This window comes from Microtus pennsylvanicus, chromosome 3, assembly GCF_037038515.1.
Source record: "Microtus pennsylvanicus isolate mMicPen1 chromosome 3, mMicPen1.hap1, whole genome shotgun sequence".
Lineage (NCBI taxonomy): Eukaryota > Metazoa > Chordata > Mammalia > Rodentia > Cricetidae > Microtus > Microtus pennsylvanicus.
The window spans coordinates 76,349,982-76,372,019 of record NC_134581.1 but is presented as its reverse complement, the minus strand read 5'-3'; the positions used below and the strand labels follow the sequence as shown (position 1 = coordinate 76,372,019).

Genomic DNA, 22,038 nt, shown 5'->3' with positions numbered 1-22,038 from the left:
CTTCCTCAGCCTAGGGCTTTTGACCAGGTTCTCAGCATCAGATGAATTCCTTCCTGGGTCACAGACCTCAAGTCTAATCAGGTAGCCATTGGTTACCCCTACGGCATATCTGCCACTATTTCACCATGGGCACAGCTTGCATGACTGATCACCGGTATAGCATCCAGAGTCCACAGCTGAGTAAGACCTTCCCAGAAATCTGCATAGCACCTTCCCAAACTATGAAGTTTAGCCAGCAAAGGAAGCTCCCTGACCAACAACTCATTGTGGGGGAGTCACTCTTAGAAACTGCTTGTCCTCAGTATGTGTCTTAGGGTTTCCAGTGCTGCGACAAAACACCATGACCAGAAAGCAAGCTGGGGAGGAAAGGGTTTATTTGATTTACAGTAACTTCAACATTGCTGCTCATTACTGAAGGAAGTCAGGACAGGAACTCAAGCAGGGCTGGAACCTGGAGGCAGGAGCTGATGCAGAGGCCATGGGGGAGGGGCTGTTTACTGTCTTGCTTCCCCTGGCTTGCTCAGTCCATCTTCTTTTGTAAAAAAAATATTCTTAGTTTTTTTTAATTTATTTATTATGTATACAGTGTTCTGTCTGCGTGTGTGCCTACCCACCAGACAAGGGCATCAGATCTCATTATAGATGGTTGTAAGTCACTATGTAGTTCCTGGGAATTGAACTCAGGACCCCTGGAAGAGCAGCTCAGTCCACCTTCTTATAGAACCCCGGACCATCAGCCCATGGATGGTACCACCCACCATGGGCTGGGCCCTCCCCCACTGATCATTAACTGAGAAAATGACTTACAGTGGATCTCATGGAGTCATTTCCTCAGCTGAGGCTCCTTCCTCTGATGACTCCAGCTTGTGTCAAGTTGACACACAAGAGCAGCCAGTACAGTGTGACATTGTAGCAGTGGACACCCAGGCAGAGGAGAGAAACATGAAGTTCAGGTGAGCATCCAGGGTGAGTGTTTGGATCTGTTGTTCCTCAGAACATACAGCCTTCTGAGGTTTCAGGGAGCAAGGTGTGTGGGCACATGGGAAAATCCTGAATAGTGACTGGTATACCCTGAGCTACATCTCAGGGGAGAGGACCCCCCAGAACAGGACTTGGGGCCCTCAGAAGTCTGGCCTCACTGGTCTGGCCTCCCTCCGGGAAGGATTTAGCTAGACCAGTAGAGTGACCTTAGTGTTCTTGGACCACTGTGGTGACTGGCTCAGGAATCCAGCCAGAACTCCTGAACTGCACTGTCTGAGTCTACTTTCTTCTTCTCCTTTCTTTTTTTCTTTTTTCTTTCTTTCTTTTTTTTTTAGAAATCTTATTTTTTAGATTTTATTTATTATGTATACAGTATTCTGTGTGCCTACAGGCTGGAAGAGGGCATCAGATCTCATTTTGGATGGTTGTGAGCCACCATGTGATTGCTGGGAATTGAACTCAGGACCTTTGGAAGAGCATCCAGTGCTCTTAACCTCTGAGCCATCTCTCCAGCCCGCCTTTCTTTCTTTCTTTCTTTCTTTCTTTCTTTCTTTCTTTCTTTTTCTTTTTCTTTTTCCTTCCTTCCTTCCTTCCTTCCTTCCTGCCTGCCTGCCTGCCTGCCTTTCTTTCTTTTTCTTTTTCCTTCCTTCCTGCCTTTCTTTCTTTCTTTCTTTCTTTCTTTCTTTCTTTCTTCTTTCTTTCTTTTTGAGACAGTGTTTCTCTGTGTAGCTTTGGAGCCTGTCCTAGAACTCACTCTGTAGACCAGGCTGGCCTTGAACTCTCAGAGATCTGCCTGCCTCTCCCTCCTGAGTGCTGGGATTAAAGGTGTGCGCCACCACGGCCCGCCTGGCTGGAATGTACTTTCTAAGCTTCCTGCCATGATGCCTGTAAGAGTGGTCTCACTGACCACCTGGGCGCCTTTGCTTCCTCCTCTGGCTCCATGTTCTACATCATTAACCTTTTGTAGTCCCCCTCCCCCCCCGACTGTCCTCTGTCACAGTACACTGGGGCAGGCGGTGCTTGGAGGTCAGGGCTGGGACATGGGTGGGTCCTTTCTGAAGCTTTTTCTAGTGTTCAAGTCCCATTCTGGGAATGAATGAGCCCCCACTGCCCAAAGTACCCCACATACCCAAGGGTGTGGTGCTGGGGAGGAGTTCATTCCGACAGAAGAAGGAGGCCTCACCAAGACTCCTGTCACTTTAGAGTAACTGGGTGTTGCCATGTCACCCTGAGGGAGGAAGAAGAGTGTCACGGGGCTGGCCGTGTCCTTCGGTTTCTTACAGCCCCTGGCATCATGTATGAGTTCTCTTTTAAAGTCAAACTCCACCAGGCGGTGGTGGCACTCGCCTTTAATCCCAGCACTCGGGAGGCAGAGGTAGGCGGATCTCTGTGAGTTCGAGGCCAACCTGGTCTACAAGAGTTAGTTCTAGGATAGGCCCCAAAGCTACAGAGAAACCCTGTCTCGAATAAAATAAAATCAAAGCCGGGTGGTGGTGGTGCACGCCTTTAATCCCAGCACTCGGGAGGCAGAGGTAGGCGGATCTCTGTGAGTTAGAGGCCAGCCTGGTCTATGAGAGCTAGTTCCAGGACAGGAACCAAAACTACGGAGAAACCCTGTCTCTAAAAATCCAAAATAAATAAAATAAAATAAAACCAAGCTCCACAAAATTGTTTCCTGAAGCCATTGACTTTGAGCAAGATTTACTAAACTAGGTCCATGATCGGTTTGGATCTTTCCTAGTCATTTTAACTGTCAATTTGACTCACCCTAGAGTCACCTGAGAAGGAAGTCTCAATTGAGAGATTGCCCAAGCAGGTAGGTCTGTGGACATGTCTTAGAGGGATTGTCTTGGTTGTTACTTGATGTAGGAGCACCCAGTCCACTGTGGGTGGCCCCATGCCCTGGGCTGGTGACCAGAACAGTGTAAGAGGGCTAAGAAGGGGCCTGGAAGCTGGCCTGCAAAGCCTCTGCTACATAGTGACTTTAAAGCCAGGTTAAACCAAATGAGACCCAGTCTTACTGCGTAACCACACTGAGGTAGATAAAACTTATTTATCAAGGGTTTGCAAGGGAAAGGGGACGAACTCACAAATACAGAGAAAGGGCAGAAGTCACCACTGATCCCATGCTGTCTCTCCGCTGTCCTGGGTCTCCCCTCACGCTAAGAAAGACCCAAAGCAAGACAGTGAGTGCACTTTCTCTTATAGCTTATCAGCGGACACGGAGAACCTCAGACCATGCCCAAAGGGCCAGTCCCCCAAAAGCTAATTAGCTGAATGGATTCCCACAACAAAGTCTCAAAAACACAAAGCAAGAAAACACCACTCCCTACAGCAACAAAAATCAGAGGGTGAGGCCTAGAAAATATCCTCAGAGCACTGAGGGCAGGCTCTTGAAGGAGAAGGTGGGATACCAGTCTCTCAGTGTTGACATGGCTTGATCTATGACATAAGAACTTTGTTCCACCCACAGTCCTGCCAGCATGTTACCGGAAGCCCAGAGTAATAGGATCACTCAATCTTGGACTTTCACTAACGGTCCAAAGATTGGGTCACTCTAGAATCATAAACCAAACATAACCCCTTCCTCTTTAGAAGTTAACTGCCTCAAATATTTCATTAGAGTAATTTAAATAAATTAATACAATACCCTGATATTTTCTACTATTAATCTAGTTGCTACCAAATATACAAACCCTGTCTGAATGATGCTTTCAAAGGAATTTTGTGCTTCCAGACATTAAGTACTCAGAACCTGGAGACTGCATGTATCGGTATTGCTTATGTAAGATCACTGTATTAAACCAGGCAGTGGTGGTGCACGCCTTTAATCCCTGCACTCGGGAGGCAGAAGCAGGTGAATCTCTGTGAGTTCAAGGTCAACCTAGTCTACAAGAGCTAGTTCCAGGACAGGCTCCAAAACTACAGAGAAACTATTTTGAAAAACTAAAAACATATATATCACTGTATTAGATCCAACAAAATCTCTTTCAACTAATAGACCTAATAGCCCTTGCAGCATGTAATTAAGAAATCACTATTGCTGGGTGATGGTAGCTCAATGCAGACCTTAATGCAAGCACTCAGGAGGCAGAGGCAGGTGGATCTCTGTGAATTTTAGGCCAGCCTGGTCCACAGAGAGAATTTCATGACAGCCAGGGTTGTTACAAAGAGAAACTCAGTCTTGAAAAACTAAAACAAATAAAACAAAACAAAAGAAAGGAAGAGAGAGAGAGAGAGAGAGAGAGAGAGAGAGAGAGAGAGAGAGAAGAAAGAAAGAAAGAAAGAAAGAAAGAAAGAAAGAAAGAAAGAAAGAAAGAAAGAAAGAAAGAAAGAAAGAAAGAAAGAAAGAAAGAAACCACAATCAAGTTTCCCATTAGACTTCGCTCAGGACTCCCCAGACGCAAAACTAATTTAACAGAACTCTGCCCAGAGGCCACTAGGGGGCGCTGTCTTCAGCCCCTGAAGGCCTACCCTGAGTCTAGGGAGGAATTTGTTCACTGCTTTCTGCCTTCTTGTTGCTTCAGGTCTTGCTCATGCTCACAGTCCCCGAAGTGCCCATTACAGCCCCCATAAACAGGAAATCATTACAGCCCCCATAAACAGGAAATGAAATAGTCACCAACCAAAATTAGTAGCGATCTCAAAATAGATGAAAATACGTACGTTCTGCGAGTGGTGTGCTGGTTAGGGTTGAGACTGAAGCCCAGCCAAGTGCCCTGCGTGGTGACACGTGCCTACAGTCTCAGCAGTTGGAAGGCTGGGGCAGGAGGATTTTGAGTTCAAGGCCAATCCGGGTCACTTAGTGAACCAGGAGCGAATCTGTAAATGAGAGGAAATTCTGGGTTCGGTAGCCAATCAGACCCCAGAGGCTTACTTAGTAAGCGGTCTGCATGAGGCAGACAGGAACGTTTATGCCCGATAAAAGCATGGAACAGAATGGTGTACGTCAGCGGAACTCCTCTGCCCATGTTGGCATTTTGTGCATGGTCCGCTGAGCAAAACTGATGTTAGACTTATCTTGACTCAAGTATGATTGCTACAAAAAGCTAAATTTAAATTTTTAATTATTTCAAGTCTATGTATGTATGCATGTGTGTGCTCGAGTGTTCTCAGTTTGTGCATGTGTGTAAATAAGTCAGTTCTGGGGACTGAACTCAGATCGTCAGGCTTGTCAGCATGTGTTTTTCCCTGTGGTGTCTTACACCCCACCAGAGTGACAAATACTGCTTTTTTTTTTTTAATAGATCCTGTCACTGGGCACATTTCTCAAGGAAGTTTCTCAAGAAAGGGAGCATGGAAGTTGCTTGTTTTTGAGACAGAGTCTCCCTATTTAGCCCTGGTTATCCTGGCGTGAACTCACAGAGATCTGCCTGCCTCTGCCTCGGGAGTGCTGAGATCCACGTCATGAAGTGTTTCTTATATTTTTAGTTGTAAGCTTAGTTTTTAACGGCTGAGCCATCCCTCCAGCTGAGCGAAGTGTTTCTAAGAGCAGCTAAGAGCTGGTTTGCAGGCTGCACCCTGCTTGACTCTTCCACTTGAACAGGGTCTAATGTAGCCTAGGCTAGCCTCAGACTTCCTATATAGCTGAGACTGCAAGCCATGCCTGGCTCCCTTCTGAAGTTTTCTGCATCTTTTAGTGGGTATGAGCTTTCCATTTCTATAACAAAATCCCTGGAACCATTCAACTCAAAGGAGAAGGTGTGGGGGAGGTGTGATGCACTCTTTCAGTTCTAGACCTTGGGAGAAGAAGCAGATGGATCTCTATGAGTTCTAAGCCAGACTGGTCCACATAGTGAGTTCCACACAACAAGGTTACATAGGTGAGACCCTGTCTCAAAAAACATATTTAAAAAAAAAAAAAAGAGGAGGGAAGGTTTCTTTTGGCTCATATTTTCAAATGTTACCTTTTTTTTTTCGAGACAGGGTTTCTCTGTAGCTTTGGAGCCTGTCCTGGCACTAGCTCTTGTAGACCAGGCTGGCCTCAAACTCACAGAGATCCGCCTGCCTCTGCTTCCCGAGTGCTGGGATTAAAGGCGTGCACCACCACCACCCAACTAAATGTTGTAGTTTATATCTGGCCCAGTTGCTTTGGAGTCTGTGACAGAAAGGGGAAACACATTTATGGATACATTCCCAGTGCCCACTCCCTCTGCCAGGTCCCACCTTACAGTTTCCACCCCCTCCCAATGTTAAGCTATCCTAGTCACAAAAGCCCTGATAAGGTCAGAGCTCTCATGATCCAACCGTCTCCCAAGAGGAATCACATCTTTGAACACTGTTGCATTTGGGGACCGATGCTTCAGTACACGAGCTTGAGGGACCATTTCAGATCCAAAGCAGAACGACGGCATTCAGGGATTCTGTGACGTGTTATCAAGTTAACCACAAGACGATGGCGTTTCCTCTCAGGCCGTTTTACAGCAAGCCATGGTCTGTAATCACAACCAGGGCCTGAGCACAGACCGTGGCTTCCTGGATCAGAATACAGTCCGACCATCCTCATTGTCTGAACTTTAAATTGCTTGACTCTGAAGAGTTAGGCCCTGTGGATGGCTGCCCTTCAGCTTCCTGGCATGATCCTCCTGATGCCCACCATAAAATCATTCTTGTGTTCTGTTCCGTGCTGGAGTGCTAAGCACTCCATGGCAGCCATCTTGTCCACATCAGTTTAATCCTATCTGCATAGAAGAGCAAAATCCTAGGGAAGAATTATCAACCAGTCAGTTTGACATTGTGAATTCCATACTAAGGCCAGAGAAGTCCCTTAGGACGGTGACCAAGAGTGATGTCTGGGTCCAAGGAGTTAAGTCATTCTCTTAAAATTGAGAGGCTGAATCATTCATTACATTTGGCCTAAAGCTACTTAGTCCCCTTACAAACTATAAGCAAATTCAGTGAGAAATCAGCTCTGTCTAACTGGAGGGAAGCTCCTCACAGGTAGCCCATCACAAGCCGAGACCTGCTCTCAGTCCACATCAGGCATCTGTGTAGTGGCTAAGGTCTCACTGGCAAGGCTTCCTCTCGCTGTTCATAAACCTGCCTTGCGGGCAGCAGGCTAAATCTCTCTAACCCTTCGTGCCTCAAGTGCTGCCTGGGTCCTGAGTCCTCCTCTGCTCAAGTAAACACGACTCAGTGTAATTTGTCTAGGTTTTCTTCCAGCAGTGACAAAAACAGATGGCCGCCAGCCTCAGCCCTGCAGGAAAGGACAGGCCAACCACAGAGCTCAGAAGTGACAGCTGCCAGTAGGCTCCTTTCTGTGCCATCCCCCCATCCCTGTGCCTCCCCCTACCCCACACCTGTTTCAGGCCCGAGACCTGGACAGCCTACACTGTTGTGTCCTTGCAGGAGCCTCCCAAGGTCTCTAACAGCCGTCCTCTCCTCACGGCTTGTTTGCCACCACGTGAAGGCAAGAACTTCTGAATACCTAACCCTGATGCTTCACCCCGCATCTTTCGTTGGTTCTCTTTGGGGAACTGAATGCTTCTGTGTCTTGGCGAAACCTTTCACTAACTGGTGCCAACATGTCCCTTCAACCTGTCACACAACCTCCCCTGTCCTGCTGCCACGTCTCTGGACGCCCCATATGGTGGCATGGCATCCTGGCTGTATTCCTCAAGACTCACTGTGGTATCACCCTGTGGCGGATCTTCCTGACCCATCCCCTGAAAGGTTGTCCTGTGTCCCCACAGTGTCCCCTGTCCACTGTGAGTTTGACATCACATTGGAGACTTGAGTCACTGTTTAAAATGTTCAAGGGGGGGAGGGGCTGGAGAGATGGCTCAGCGGTTAAGAGCATTGCCTGCTCTTCCCATTCCCAGCAACCACATGGGGGCTCACAACCATCTGTAATGAGGTCTGGTGCCCTCTTCTGGCCTGCAGGGATACATGTAGACAGAATATTGTATACATAATAAATAAATAAATTAATAAAATAAAATGTTCAAAGAAATGGTCCTTCCTGACATTAGAGACTTGGGAGCCACATACAAGACTCTGTGTCTAACTCATACATGGGTGACCTCAACTGTGGCCCTGGCTCTGGGTGCCCACCTATAGGACTCTGAGGAAAGTCCCTGAGCTTGTGACGTCGGCTGGGATTGAGAAGTGGAAGAGACAAACACTAATGGTGGCTGATGGGAACAGAACTGCCAATGGCCCAGACAATGAGGCACACATCCCACCTCGGGTGGCCACACCTCGTGGCCTGGACTTTGCCTGACCTGGGCAGGCGAGTGGAACCGTGCTCAGCAAGCCAGAGGTGCCAGGCCTTGCTCTTTCAGTTCCGGTCACAGCCACCATACCCGGGATGATGTGGGAGCTGTACCTGCTGCTTCTGCTGGGACTGGGACTCAGGTCCCAGGAGGCCCTGCCGCCACCCTGTGAGAGGTAGGAGTTGGGGGAAGCGGAATGTAGAAAGGAAGGCAGGGGTGGAAGGCTGGGATGAGAGCTCACCCTCTGAGGGCCAGCCTCTCAGAGGGGAAGGAAGTTGGGCTTGTGGGGTAGGTCCTGTGCCAGACACCAGACTTACTGTGTTGGGGTGACCCCAGAGCTGCTGACCACAGACCACCTTCTGTGCTGCTGGCCAGAGTTCACCATCCAAGCTGTTCCTCCGACTGAGCAGGGCTGTTCCCTTCATTGTTCTAGCAAACCTTTCCTATCCTGGAATGAGGGGAGCCTAGGGCCTGTCAAGAGACTGTGAGGTTCAGCCAACCCTGCTGCTCTCTCTATGCCCCAGGGCAAGTCAAACCTTTTTTGTGAGCCCAAGCTTCTACCAGCAAATACACAGATGAGGGTACCATTCTGGACGTGGCAGCTGCCGTTGCCTCTTCCACATGGGCTCAAGAAGTTCTCACCCCATGTCCACAGCACCAGCTCTTGAAAGAAGGCTAAAAACAGAGCCTAGGAGGGAGAAAAGCCAAAAGAAGCCGGGGAGCTCAGCAAGGAGTAAACAGAGGGTGTTATGATGGAGGAGGAGTCTCGGAGGAGGCAATGAAGAAGCGGTCCCGCGCGGAAGGAGCAGAAGGGGACAGCCAGTCTGCAGCACAAAGACCCCTAGGTGTCTTTCAATGGCCACAAAGTCCCATGTGGCCAGGATGGAAGTAGGAACAGAACATTAGGTGTCCATGCTCCAGTGGCAGGACTCAGGCGGGGCAGAGTCTATAAGGGATGGCGTTTTGAATACTGAGTTGTGGAGACATGTTGGTGACCAGCTGTGAAGTACGGAAGGAAAGGAATGGTCTGGAATGGTTAGTAGGACTTGTCTGGTCAGCATAGTCGGGATTTCAGGATGGCTCTTTGATCCAGTCTCAAGTCCTATTAGGATGTTTACAGAGAGTGTAGCGCAAGCGCCTGCTGCTTGTCCCTGGCTTGTCACTGCTTGCTTGGGTAATCACGTGTGTGTGAGGGGATGAGAGCCACTGGAGGTACAAATGAACAGGGCAGAGTCCAGGAGAGAAGACACTCCACCTTCCAGCTGTCCCCTCCCAGGGCACGAGCACATGAAGAACTGCCAACCAGGAGGCTCCTTGAGCCTCAGTGCTGAGTGTCTTTTGGGGGTCTTTCACAGTGACCTCTCCGGGTCTCCAAAGGTTAAACTGATATCGTGTGGCCTGTTGTCCCCACCATAAGTCACAGCATTCATCTAAGATACCCAGTGTGCTCCAAGTCCCATGCACACACCCACCAGGCAGCACGTTCTGCGGGTCTTCGCTCTGCTCTCTCAGTGGCTCAGGGGCTTGGTGAGGCGCAGCAGGGAATGCAGCTCTTGTGCAATCCACACTTTCCTGCTGTGGGATGCAGGGCTGAATGGCCTTCCTCTCCGGCTCCTGGCAGGTTATCACTAAGCCCTGGGAATTTCTCACACAAGTCTGTCCTTGTTGCTCTTCCTGGGCCTTCATGGCTCAAGAAAATAAGGTGACCTGTGGCATGTCCCCAGGGAGCTCATGCTTCCAGGGTGCCTCGAGATGGGGGCAGCCTCTCCAGAAACACAAGAATAGGTTTATTCTTTGGGACCTTTGATGGTGGTGGTGTACACCTTTAACTCCAGGACTCAGGAGTCAGTTCGAGGCCAGCCTGGTCTACACAGTGAGTTCCAGGACAGCCAGAGCTTTACAGAGAAACCTTGTCTCAAAAAAACAAAAACAAACAAAAGTGCAATCACAAACATAGTGATTTTCTGGGTTCTAGCAAATAATGGAATCTGAGGAGACCCTGGGAACTCCTGTACTTATACACAGCGAGGTAGCACGAGGACCCCCCTAAGCTTACAGCTGTCCTCATCATAAAGGAAGGGCTTCTCTCTTAACCCATGTGTGGAATCTGCGTGTCTCCAGGTGCTTGCACCAGAGTTAAATTGCAATTGGTGTTAGTGTGTGATTTAGGAGAATGACACCAACCCCTTAGGGGACTGTTCGGAAAATGAAAGGACAAAAGGCCAGGTGATGAGCTGGAGAGACGGGTGGGTCAGAGGTTAAGAGCACTGGCTGCTCTTTGAGAGGTTCTGAGTTCAATTCCCAGCAACCACATGGTGACTCACAACCATCTATAATAGGATCTGATGCCCTCTTCTGGCCTGCAGGTGTATGTATGCAGAGTACTCATGCAGTGTGTGTGTGTGTGTGTGTGTGTGTGTGTGTGTGTGTGTGTGTGTTGAGGACGTTTTCATTCTTGATCGATTTGGTACTGAAGGATACTTGTGCCAGTCACACACAGTGCACACCTTGAATCCCAGTACTCAGGAGGCAGTGGCAGGCAGATCTCTGTGCAAAATGAGTTCCAGGACAGTCAGGCTATTACACAAAGAAACCCTGTCTTGAAAAAAAAAAAAGAGGCAGAAGCATGTGAACCTCTGTGAGTTTCAGGCCAGCCTGGTCCACATAGTATGTTCCAGAATAGCCAAGTCTACGTATCAAAACAAATGAACAAGAAATGAACAAGAAAACAAACAGAATAGTTGTGCTGTGGTAACAGTGGTGGGATTTTAAGATGATGGATTCAACTCCTAAGGAACTGACTCTCAGATACATAAGGCAAAGGACACCAGTAAGAAAAAGCAGGAGTAGAGAGAAGGATCAGTGTATAAGAATACACACGACTCTTCCAGAAGGTTGGAGTTCAGTTCCTGGTACTCATTCCTGGCAGCTCGCACCCGCCTATAACTCCAGCTCCAAGTGATCCAGTATCCTCTCTGACTCCTTGGACACCTGCTCACATGTGTGTGCAGCCACTCCAGGACACACTCTAGGATGAGCACACACTCTAGGACGTGAAATGTATGATCAAAGCATGGTGGCACCTACCTCTAAACGCAGCACTAGGGAGGTGGAGGCAGGAGAATTACAAATTCAGTCAGTCTGAAGGTCATCCTCAGCTATACAGCAAGTTGGAGGTCACCTTGGGCTGCGTGAGACCCTACCTCAGGCGAGATGGCTCCGTGAGTCTGGCTGTGTGGTCCAGGCTGACTGCCAACTCGCAGTCCTCCTGCCTCACCCACTCGAGGATGGGATTATAGGCATGCACCACCACTCCAAAGGGATTGCTCACCGACTGCAGAGCAAAGATCGGGCCTTGAACCAGCGGCCTTTGAATACTTCTCCAGCATAATGCTGATACTTTGGACTGGAAAATTCTAGCCAGTGAGCTAATTAGGAGCGTACTATCAGCTATTCTAAAACTAAAGGGCACGAGATATTGTGGGCACCTGAAAGACTACGGCATCCTGGGAAATGATGGAGTAATGCTCTCTGGGAGAGAGCTGTGCCCTACGGACACCTTCCGTGGATCCACAGCTTGTCTTACAAATGTGTGTTCAAAGGTGAACGTGGAGCATGCTGTTTTAATGGAAGGAAATAAGAGCTCAATTCCATGGGCTGAATTGAGACTCTTTGTCATTTAATTTGGATTTTCCCCAACTCTTGAGCAGAGAGGTTCATAGTCTGGTCATAATGGTCAGGCAGAAAGATAACGGTGTAGTTGATAGAGAACCTGTCTATCACGCAGGAAGCTGAATGAATGGAACAGAGTGGTTGATTCCTGTAATCCCACCACTCAGGAGATGGAGGCAGGAGGATCAGAAATTCAAGGTCACCTTTGGCTCCATTTCTAGCTCCAGGCCAGTCCCGGACACAGGAGATGCTGAGTTATAGCGTAATTAAGGAGTAGGAGAATTGGGACCAGCAGTGAAGACATTTGTCATGTACAGCAGGGAACGGTGAGAGATAAAAGATGTGAAAGGCTGGCTTGCACACCTTCACACGTGTGTGCTCACACTCAGCCTTTGGGGAGCTCTGGAGGCCTCTGCTTTTCCGGGTGACTTAGAGAGCAGGTAGAGGAGGATGCTGACCTGACCAGCCAGTTCTTGAGGGGGAAGGGAACAAACAGTACAGCTGTTGTTTTCTTATCATCTGAGCTTGTCCTCGCTTACCTCACGCCCTGGTCCCAGTAGCAGGACTGTGGCTATGAGCACCAGGAGCCAGGGTGGTTCCCGAGCAAGGAAATAAAGCCTTGACTAGCAGTCTCCAATTTTTTGTTTGTTGTTTGTTTTTAAGATTTTTTAAAATTGATTTTTATTGAGCTCTACATTTTTCTCTGCTTCCCCTCCCTGCCTCTCCCCTTCAATCCTCTTCCATGGTCCCCATGCTCCCAATTTACTCAGGAGATCTTGTCTTTTTCTACTTCCCAGGCCTGCAATTTGAAACCAGCTGCTTCAAACTCTAAGCAGCCTAAAGACCCTCAAGTTTCTAACTGGTGTCTGAAGTGAGGGTGGTCTTATTAGATTGTACCTTATACATGAAGCCTGGTTAGTATCAGAACTGAACCGCCCGCTTCACAGCTGTTCTGACCTTGGCCAAGATTCTTTTTTTTTTAATTAATTAATTAATTTTGGTTTATTTTTGTTTTCTGAGACATGGGTTTTTTTTTCTTCTGTGGCTTTGGAGCCTGTCCTGGAACTCACTCTGTAGACACCAGGCTGGCCTCGAACTCACAGAGATCTGCTTATCTCTGCCTCCTGAGTGCTGGGATTAAAGACTTGTGCTACCACCGCCCAACTATTTTTTTTTTTTGAGACAGGATCTTTCTATGTATTCCTGACTGTCCTGGAACTCACTGTGTAGACCATGTTGGCCTCAAACTCACAAAGATCTGCCTGCCTTTGCCTTCCAAGAGCTGGGATTAAAAGATGTGTGGCCATCATGCCTGGCCCATACTTTATCTATTTATTTGTTTGTTAATTAATTTATGTTTAGGAATGTAAACGCACCCCATGCATGCAGTGCCTGTGGAGGCCAGAAGAGGGGCGTCAGCACCCTGAAACTGCAGTCAGAGACAGTTGAGATTTGCCATGTAGGTGCAGGGAACCGAATTCAGGTCCTCTGCAAGAGCAGTAGACGCTCTTAACTGCTGAGCCAATTTTCCTGGCCGCTGGCCAACACTTTTATAATAGCACCATGCAATGCATCTGGACATTTCCACTTAGCATAGAACTTACATAAAGGACACAGTTATGGGATCAGTCAGATTATGGGAGGATTTGAAAACATTGATGAAGACTGGTATGGATTTAAAGAAACAACCAGTCTGGCTTACTAACGTCTAGGGATACGTTTCCACTAACTTGATCTGTGGTTGTGCCTTAGGTGAACAACCTTGGTGGGACTACTTAGTTCAGAAACTACTACAGGTCTTCTTAGGCCAGCCTGCTCCTTTGGCACTCTGTCCAGGGGATGTCTTGCTCCCTTTCCCCGTGCATTTGAGACCATCAGTACCAGTGTCACCAAATGAGTTACGTATGCTAGGCAGTTAAATTTCCCACCACATCACAGTGATATTCAGCTTCGTTATAGAAAAGTCTGCTAAAATCACAGAGGAATTTTCTGCGCCTCCTCTGAATGCCAGATATGGTCTGCAAGCATTGGCACTGGTGGTGAATGCCAGATATGGTGTGCAAGCATTGGCACTGGGTGGGAGTTGTGTGTGCTCACTATTTTCTGGATTCCAGGTTGGTTGGGAAGAAAATCAGTCACCCTATCTCAGTTCACATGCTTGGACCAAATCTGGTTCCCACGGTGTGTCGTTATATTACAGAGCCAAGGCCTCCCTCAAGGGTCCTCAGAAGAGCAGCCATCCTTCTTGGGTTCTAAGGGATGTGTCTTCTGCCCTTGGAGTAAGGCAGGTCAGAGCGTGTGCCTATTGTGAGCCTCCAGAGAGTACAGTAGAAGACCATGAGACTGTCCCTTAAGCCCTGGCAGCTGGGGCAGAGGGCACTGCCCATAACTATTTGGCTTCAGTATTCATTAAATAACCATAAGGCCCTGCTGGGGCAGTACAGTGCCCATCCCCCGGTTGGCTCCTGGCATTATCTATCATCATTCATAGACTTGGCCTGAGTCTCTGTTGTAATGAGGAGGGGCGGGCTGTTTTTCGTCCCGCCTGGCTCCCGCTGCCTGGCTAGCTTAGCCCCAGAAATAATTACACAGAAACCGTATTCATTTAAACACTGCCTGGCCCATTATCTCCAGCCCCTTATTGGCTAACTCTCACATATTAGTTTAACCCATCTCCATTAATGTGTATCACCAATTGACCGTGGCTTACCAACATGAGTCTAACCAGCGTCCGTCTCGAAGAGGAGAGCCATGGCGTCTGTCACACTTCCCTTCTTCCAGCATTCTGTTCTGTCTACTCTGCCCACCTAAGGGCTGCCCTATCAAAAGGCCAAGGCAGTATCTTTATTCAACCAATGAAAGCAACACACAAACAGAAGAACCTCCTACACCAATCCTCCACTTTACTTTTCCAACCTTTGTTCCCCTCCTAGGAGATATCTGTTTGCTATAATTAATACATCTTTCCCTCTGAATGCTTCTCCTCATCAAGAGTAAGTCCAGGCTGAGCTTGGTGGCACATATTTGTAAATCTCAGCACCCAGGAGGCTGAGGCAAGAGGATCTAGGAATTTGAGATCAACCTGAGCTGCGCTGTAACAATCTTTGTGAGTTCGAGGCCAGCCTACCTGACACAGTGAACCCCTGTCTCAAAAACAAACACAGAAAATAACAACAAACTAGAGGTGCCTCATCAGTTAAGAGCACCTCCAGAGATCTTAGGTTCAGTTCCCAACATGTCCATCTGATGTGATGATTTATTTATTTATTTATTTATTTATTTATTTATTTATTTATTTATTATGTATGCAATATTCTGTCTGTGTGTATGCCTGCAGGCCAGCAGAGGGCATCAGACCCCATTACAGATGGTTGTGAGCCATCATGTGGTTGCTGGAAATTGAACTCAGGACCTTTGGAAGAGCAGACAATGCTCTTAACCTCTGAGCCATCTCTCCAGCCCCCTGATGTGATGTTATTTGGTCAGCTGGTGGCCTCTGGGGACTGCATCCTTTCCCACACCTGGGCATGTGCATAAGAGTGCAGTATCCTGCCGGGCGGTGGTGGCGCACGCCTTTAATCCCAGCACTCGGGAGGCAAAGGCAGGCGGATCTCGGTGAGTTCGAGACCAGCCTGGTCTACAAGAGCTAGTTCCAGGACAGGCTCCAGAGCTACACAGAGAAACCCTGTCTCGAAAAACCAAAAAAAAAAAAAGAGTGCAGTATCCTTAGGAGCCAGAAGAGGGCCGGGTCCTGGTGACGGCGCACGACTTTAATCCCAGCACTCGGGAGGCAGAGGCAGAGACAGGCAGATACCTGATCTCCATGAGTTCGAGGCCAGCCTGGTCTACAAGAGCTAGTTCCAGGACAGGCTTCAAAGCTACAGAGAAACCCTGTCTTGAAAAACAAAACAAAACAAAACAAAGAAAGAAAGAAAGAAAGAAAAGAAGAAGAAGAAGCCAGAAGAGGGCATCAGGTCCCTTGGGTTACCAGAGGTTGTGAGCTACCTGCATCACCAGAATGTGCTCTAACTGATGATCCACGTCTCTAGCCTGTCCTTCCCTCCCTCCCGAGTGTCACTGTAACCCAGGCTGGCCTCAAACTGTCATCAGTCCGCCGGCCTCAGTCCTGGGAATGCAAGTGTAAGCCCCCACGAAGAGTCACAAGAAACATACTCCAGTGTTCTACACTGGTACAGTACTTCTTATCCCAAGACAGCACTTTATGGAGTTTTGAATATTTTCACTTACATTCAAGTTGGCATAGCTGCTTTCATGACCCCCTTTAATATCGACAGTGATTTCTGGAAAGTGATTTAATAGTTTAGTTTGTCACTGGCCATCTGCCAGCAATTTGCTGTGCCCTATAAATCTTTTTTAAAAATGTATTTATCAAGCCGGGCGATGGTGGCGCACGCCTTTAATCCCAGCATTCGGGAGGCAGAGGCAGGCGGATCTCTGTGAGTTCGAGACCAGCCTGGTCTACAGAGCTAGTTCCAGGACAGGCTCCAAAGCCACAGAGAAACCCTGTCTCGAAAAACCAAAAAAAAAAAAAAATGTATTTATCATGTATATAGTGCTCTTCCTGCACAACAGAAGATGGCACCAGATCTCAGTACAGATGGTTGTGAGCCACTATTTGGTTGCTGGGAATTGAACTCAGGACCTCTGGAAGAGTTGCCAGTGCTCTTAAATTCTGAGCCATCTCTCCAGCCCTAATAAAGACTTTCTAAAAGAAAATTTGTGTGTGTGCGGAGGGAGGTGTGTGTGTGTGTGTGTGTGTGTGTGTGTGTGTGTGTGTGTGTACATGTGTGTGTATACCCCTCTGTCTACTTACTCCTCTTTTTTTTTCACAGGGTTTCTCTGTGTAGCCCTGGCTGTCCTGGAATTCTCTGTAGGTCAGGCTGGCCTCGAACTCAGAGATCTGCCTGCATCTACCTCCTGGGTTCTGGGATTAAAAGTATATGCCACCACACTCATCTTGGGAAAGATTTATTAAGGCCTTTCCATAGCCACGCCTAGAGACACATGGCTTTAATCAGGAGGCAGAGGCAGGCAGATCACTGAGTTGGTGGCTAGCCTGGTTACATGTCAAATTCTAAGACAGCCAGGGCCACATGAAGAAGACGTTGTCTGTCCCACACCCCAGACCCATCTACTGACCATGCAACTCTCTTTGCAGCCAGATTTACTGCCATGGGGAACTCCTGCACCAAGTTCAGATGGCTAAACTCTACCAAGATGACAAGCAGTTTGTGGATATGTCACTCACCACATCTCCAGGTAAAACTACCTTGCCTTCTCCTGAACCTTCTACCTCAAGGAGGCAGATGTGGGAGCAGCATAGGCTCCCCAAATCAGGGGGTGTCTCAGGGTACTCCACTGACCCCTCGGTGTCATCTGCTCTCCAGATGAAGTGCTGAAGAGTTTCAGACAGCTGGCCATGACACACAACAACAGCATCCCCAGGGAAGAGCTTCAGAAGTTTGTCCAGACATACTTCCAGCCTGTGGGGCAGGAGCTGCAGTCCTGGATCCCAGAGGACTGGAAAGAGAGGTGCCCCTCTGGAGAGAAGACAGGTCAGGGTCCCTCTCTTGGGGCTGCCTCCCTGAACACTGTGGCTCATCTCTTCTAGGCCTCAGTTCCTGCAGAAGATCTCTGATGCCAAGCTGCGTGACTGGGCGGGGCAACTGCACCAGATCTGGAAGAATCTGGGAAAGAAGGTAGCAGTGGCCTAGGCCTGCAACATGTCCTGGGCCTGTTTCATGGTCTGACTGACTGCTCCGGGGGTAGGACAGAGCCACACCACAGTCCTGATCCCTAAACAGAAGCCTTCTAGAAAGCATGGAGGGAACATCTGCTTTAACCCCTCACCTCCTCTAGGGAACCGTCCATGCAAACCAAGCTAGGGGCACCCAATGCTGCCCTTGTCCCACAGCTGTTCAGTCCTAAAGAAACACACAGAGGCTTATATTAATTATAAACTGTTTGGCCTATTAGCTCAGGCTTATTATTAACTAGCTCTTTTGTTGTTGTTGTTGCTGTTTTCAAGACAGGCTTCTCTGTGTAACAGTCCTAGCTGTCCTGGAACTACCTCTTGTAGACTAGGTTGGCCTCCAACTCAGGGAGATCCACCTGCCTCTGCCTCCTGAGTATTGGGGTTAAAGGCCTGCGCCACCACCACCCGGCTTAACTAGCTCTTATAACTTAAATTAACCCATGCCAGTCCTCACTGCTCCTGGTCTTCTCAACTGTGCTTGGGGGAAAGAGCATGGGTTTCATCATTCTGGAAGGGGGACTGGGAGAGAGTGTTTCACTTCTTTGACTTCAGGTGGCAGCAGGGGTATTGGGGGGATTAAGGGAGATCTCTACTAGCATTGCCTCATCCACTTAGCTTCATCCGGGTCACAACAATGGATACTGTCAGTGGTTGCCTGCCTGATGCCATGCTGAGTGGCTTGGGCTTCAGCATACCATTAAGTTGAGCCAGGACCCCAGAGGCTGGCAGGTGGGGAGTGAGGACACCAGGACTCTCAGAAGCTGGCCTGGATTACACAGCAAAGTAGAAGAAACAACAGAACCAGCCTCCCCAGCCAGGCTGCCAGGTCCTCTGCCCTCACTCCCTGCGGCCACCACTGGCTAATGCTAGGCTCCCCTGTGCCCTTTTTCTTGACTCCAGATGAAACCAGAGATTTTCAAAAACCCCGAGAGGTCCTCCCTGATCTACTCAGAACACCCCTTCATCGTGCCTGGAGGACGTTTTGTTGAGTTCTACTACTGGTGTGTGTCCATGTCTGGGGGGCCGGGGGCTCATAGAGGCTGGAAGTTGTGGTGGGGAACCCAGGGCCAGCACCCTCCAACATGGGTGTGCAGGGCAGAGGGTGAAGGCTGGATGATGTGTGCCTCCTCCTTCCGCCAGGGACTCCTACTGGGTGATGGAAGGTCTGCTTCTCTCTGAGATGACCTCAACAGTGAAGGGCATGCTGCAGAACTTTCTGGATCTGGTGAAGACGTAAGGAAGGGCTGTAGGCAGGGAGCTGGGCTTGCCTTGGTGCTGGGTCAGGAAGCATCTAAGCAGACCCCCTCTTGGCAGCTACGGACACATCCCCAATGGCGGACGTGTGTATTACCTGCAACGGAGCCAGCCCCCACTCCTGACTCTCATGATGGATCTGTATGTGAATTACACCAAGGACATCAGCTTCCTGCAGTGGGTACCCTGCCCATGCTGGCCTGCAGGCATATCCTATGCTGGAGACTCCCTAGGACCAAGGGCAGTAGCTTTGTACGTGGTCTGAGGTGTTGCTTACCCCACCCCAGGGAGAACATTGGAACCCTAGCCTCAGAACTGGACTTCTGGACCGTGAACAGAAGTTTGTCTGTGAGCTCAGGAGGAAAAAGCTATATCTTGAACCGTTACTATGTCCCTTATGGGGGACCCAGGTAAGAAACTGGCCTGCCATCAGTCCCTTGTCTGCTCACTCGGATGTGAGCATCTCATGCTGTGCGTGTGTCAGGGAGATGGGGGCGGGGGGGTTGAATCAAGATGACCGAGCCTTCTGGTTGACAGAGTGGCTTGGTACCTGTTGATATCATGCTGTTGCTCTTTGCTAGGCCAGAGTCCTACAGCAAGGATGAAGAATTGGCAAACACTGGGCAGGAAGGTAAACAGGAACAGGAGGAGGAAGGACCCATGGGATGGCTCTGAGCCTCTGCATATTTCCAGCTTCCATCTGTGGCTGCTTAACCCCTCCAGTCAGTGCTGACTTGGGGTTGCTATTCTGTCCTTACAGGGGACCCAGAGACTCTGTGGTCTGAGCTCAAGGCTGGAGCTGAGTCTGGCTGGGACTTCTCTTCACGCTGGCTTGTCGGAGGCACAAACCCTGATTTACTTAGCAGCATCCGAACCAGCAAAATGATACCTGTTGATCTGAATGCATTCCTGTGCCAAGCAGAGGAGCTGATGAGTAACTTCTACTCCAGGCTAGGTGAGCACCCCGTCAGGGGAGACTGCCAGTGTGGGGCTCCCACATCAACCTTGGCCACGGGACTGGAGGCAGGGCTCCCCAGCCAGTTCAAGCCTTCCCCTTGATCGAGAGGCATCGAGGGAAGAGAATGACTCAGGAGCCCGCCCTTAGCTTCACACAGCTGTCCCTTTTGTTCTATGAGGACCTCTAGGGTCTGGAAGAGGACACTCCAGTGCATCAGATCTGTCTCCATTCCCGAAAGGTGTCCCTTAGCTCCCCAGAGCAAGAGTCATCAGCATGATGAGCCTGGGAGACAGACCAGCATGTCCCTGGGAGCTGGGCAGGAACCACTAGTACAAAGAGCCATGAATTCTAGCGGGCGCTGGGGAATCACAGTCCTTGTCGTCAGGATTCTTAGCCTGTGTGGACACCACATACGGAAAAGGGCAAAGTAAAGACATCTAAAGCCAGGACCCAAGGGCAGAGCCCAGTGTCCTGCTGGTCAGACTAAAAGGCAATGCCACACAGGGAATGACGCCGAGGCCGCAAAGTACAGAAACTTGCGGTCCCAGCGCTTGGCCGCCATGGAGGCCGTCCTGTGGGACGAGCAGAAGGGAGCCTGGTTCGACTATGACTGGGAAAAAGAGAAGAAGAACCTGGAGTTTTATCCCTCCAACCTCACCCCGCTCTGGACTGGCTGCTTCTCAAACTCTAGCGTCATTGACAAGGCTCTGAAATACTTGGAGGTGAGGGACAGTGGGCGGGGCCTGGCATCCGGGAGGCAGGCCCCGCCCTTCCCTGCTGGCAGTGCCTGTCTTAGCCTGCAAGTCTCGCTGAGGCCACTGGGAGCAGCCGTGAGGCAGGAAGAGAAGGGGCAGGAGGGGCAGATCTGCCTTCCCTGAGGGCCCTGCGTGCTTGGCTCTGGCTTCAGTCACCGCCCACAGTCACAGCAATTCTGGAATCTTCTAGGACAACAATATCTTGACCTACCAGTATGGGATCCCGACCTCTCTTCACAACACAGGCCAGCAATGGGACTTCCCCAATGCCTGGGCGCCCCTGCAGGACTTAGTCATCAGAGGTAGGAAAGCAAGCAGCTGATAGGCCCAGCCCGCCTCTCCTTCCCTCCAATCCCAGGCCCTGGATTAAGAACATGTGGGCCCACAGGTCCATAAATCTGAGGGTCCGCACACCCTTCCTGCCTGGGGAGAGAGAGGCCTGGGCTTCTGTTCTGCCCAGGATGGAGGTCTCTTGAGTATTCAGGCCTTATCTGGGTTGGGTCTTAGGTTTGGCCAAGTCAGCGTCCCCCCGGACTCAGGAGGTGGCTTTTCAGTTGGCCCAGAACTGGATCAGAACCAACTTTAAAGTCTACTCCCAAAAGTCAGCAATGTATGAGAAGGTGAGCAGCAGGCTGGGGTGTGCCGGTCTCACCAGGGTCTGGTTCATGGTTGAAGTGTGTCCAGCATTGCCAGTCCCTAGACTGCATAGCCCGTACAGTGTGACCCCCAGTGGCCATTCTTGGGCACTGCAGGGGCCTGAGCAGCAGCCTGGTGCGTATTTCTCTGTTCCATGGCTGTTGCCCCTATAGCTAGGGTGGTTGGTTTAGCAGTACCCACCTATAACTCATGCTTTTGTCCCTAGTATGACATCACCAACGGTGGACAGCCAGGTGGAGGAGGGGAGTATGAAGTTCAGGTGAGCAAGCTGGTCAACATCGTTATAGGCAACTCCTGGGATCTGGGGGTCCCCAGAACATGTACGTCCCCTTAGGTCTGAGACGCCCAGTACTGGGCCTCTGTGGCCAGAATCACTGGGAAGAGGGCATCCCCAAATCAGGACGTGGGAGTCTAGTGATCTGGCCTCTCTCCAGGAAGGATTTGGTTGGACCAACGGACTGGCACTGACGCTTTTGGACCGCTATGGTGACCAGCTGACCTCAGGAACCCAGCTAGCTTCCCTAGGGCCCCACTGCCTCCTGGCGGCCCTTCTCATCAGCTTTCTGCTACAGTGACAAGGAGAATGGCCTCACTGCGTGCATTCCCTCCTCTGGCTCCACACCCACCCCCCAGCTGTCCTGTTCAGTGCATCGGGGCCAGAAGTGATCAGGAGGTCAAGATCAGGGACTGGATTCCTACCTGTAACCTTCATTAGGGTGGAAAGCCCTACTCTTGGGAAAATCGAGTCCAAACGCCTGAAGCAGCCCACTG

The 22,038-nt window shown here is 49.7% G+C and overlaps 1 protein-coding gene across 1 annotated transcript; it reads left to right on the top strand.

Annotated features, from left to right (window-relative positions):
• The first annotated feature begins 8,281 nt into the window (after nt 1-8,281).
• Treh (trehalase) lies at nt 8,282-21,842 on the top strand. The gene is made up of 15 exons (XM_075967809.1): nt 8,282-8,370; nt 17,047-17,147; nt 17,276-17,420; nt 17,500-17,587; nt 18,544-18,644; nt 18,784-18,876; nt 18,958-19,074; nt 19,185-19,307; nt 19,479-19,528; nt 19,658-19,852; nt 20,360-20,577; nt 20,801-20,912; nt 21,118-21,230; nt 21,473-21,526; nt 21,702-21,842. Exons 1-15 carry the CDS (start codon nt 8,291-8,293, stop codon nt 21,840-21,842), a joined length of 1,731 nt encoding a protein of 576 aa, XP_075823924.1. The 5' UTR covers nt 8,282-8,290.
• The last annotated feature ends 196 nt before the right edge of the window (nt 21,843-22,038 follow it).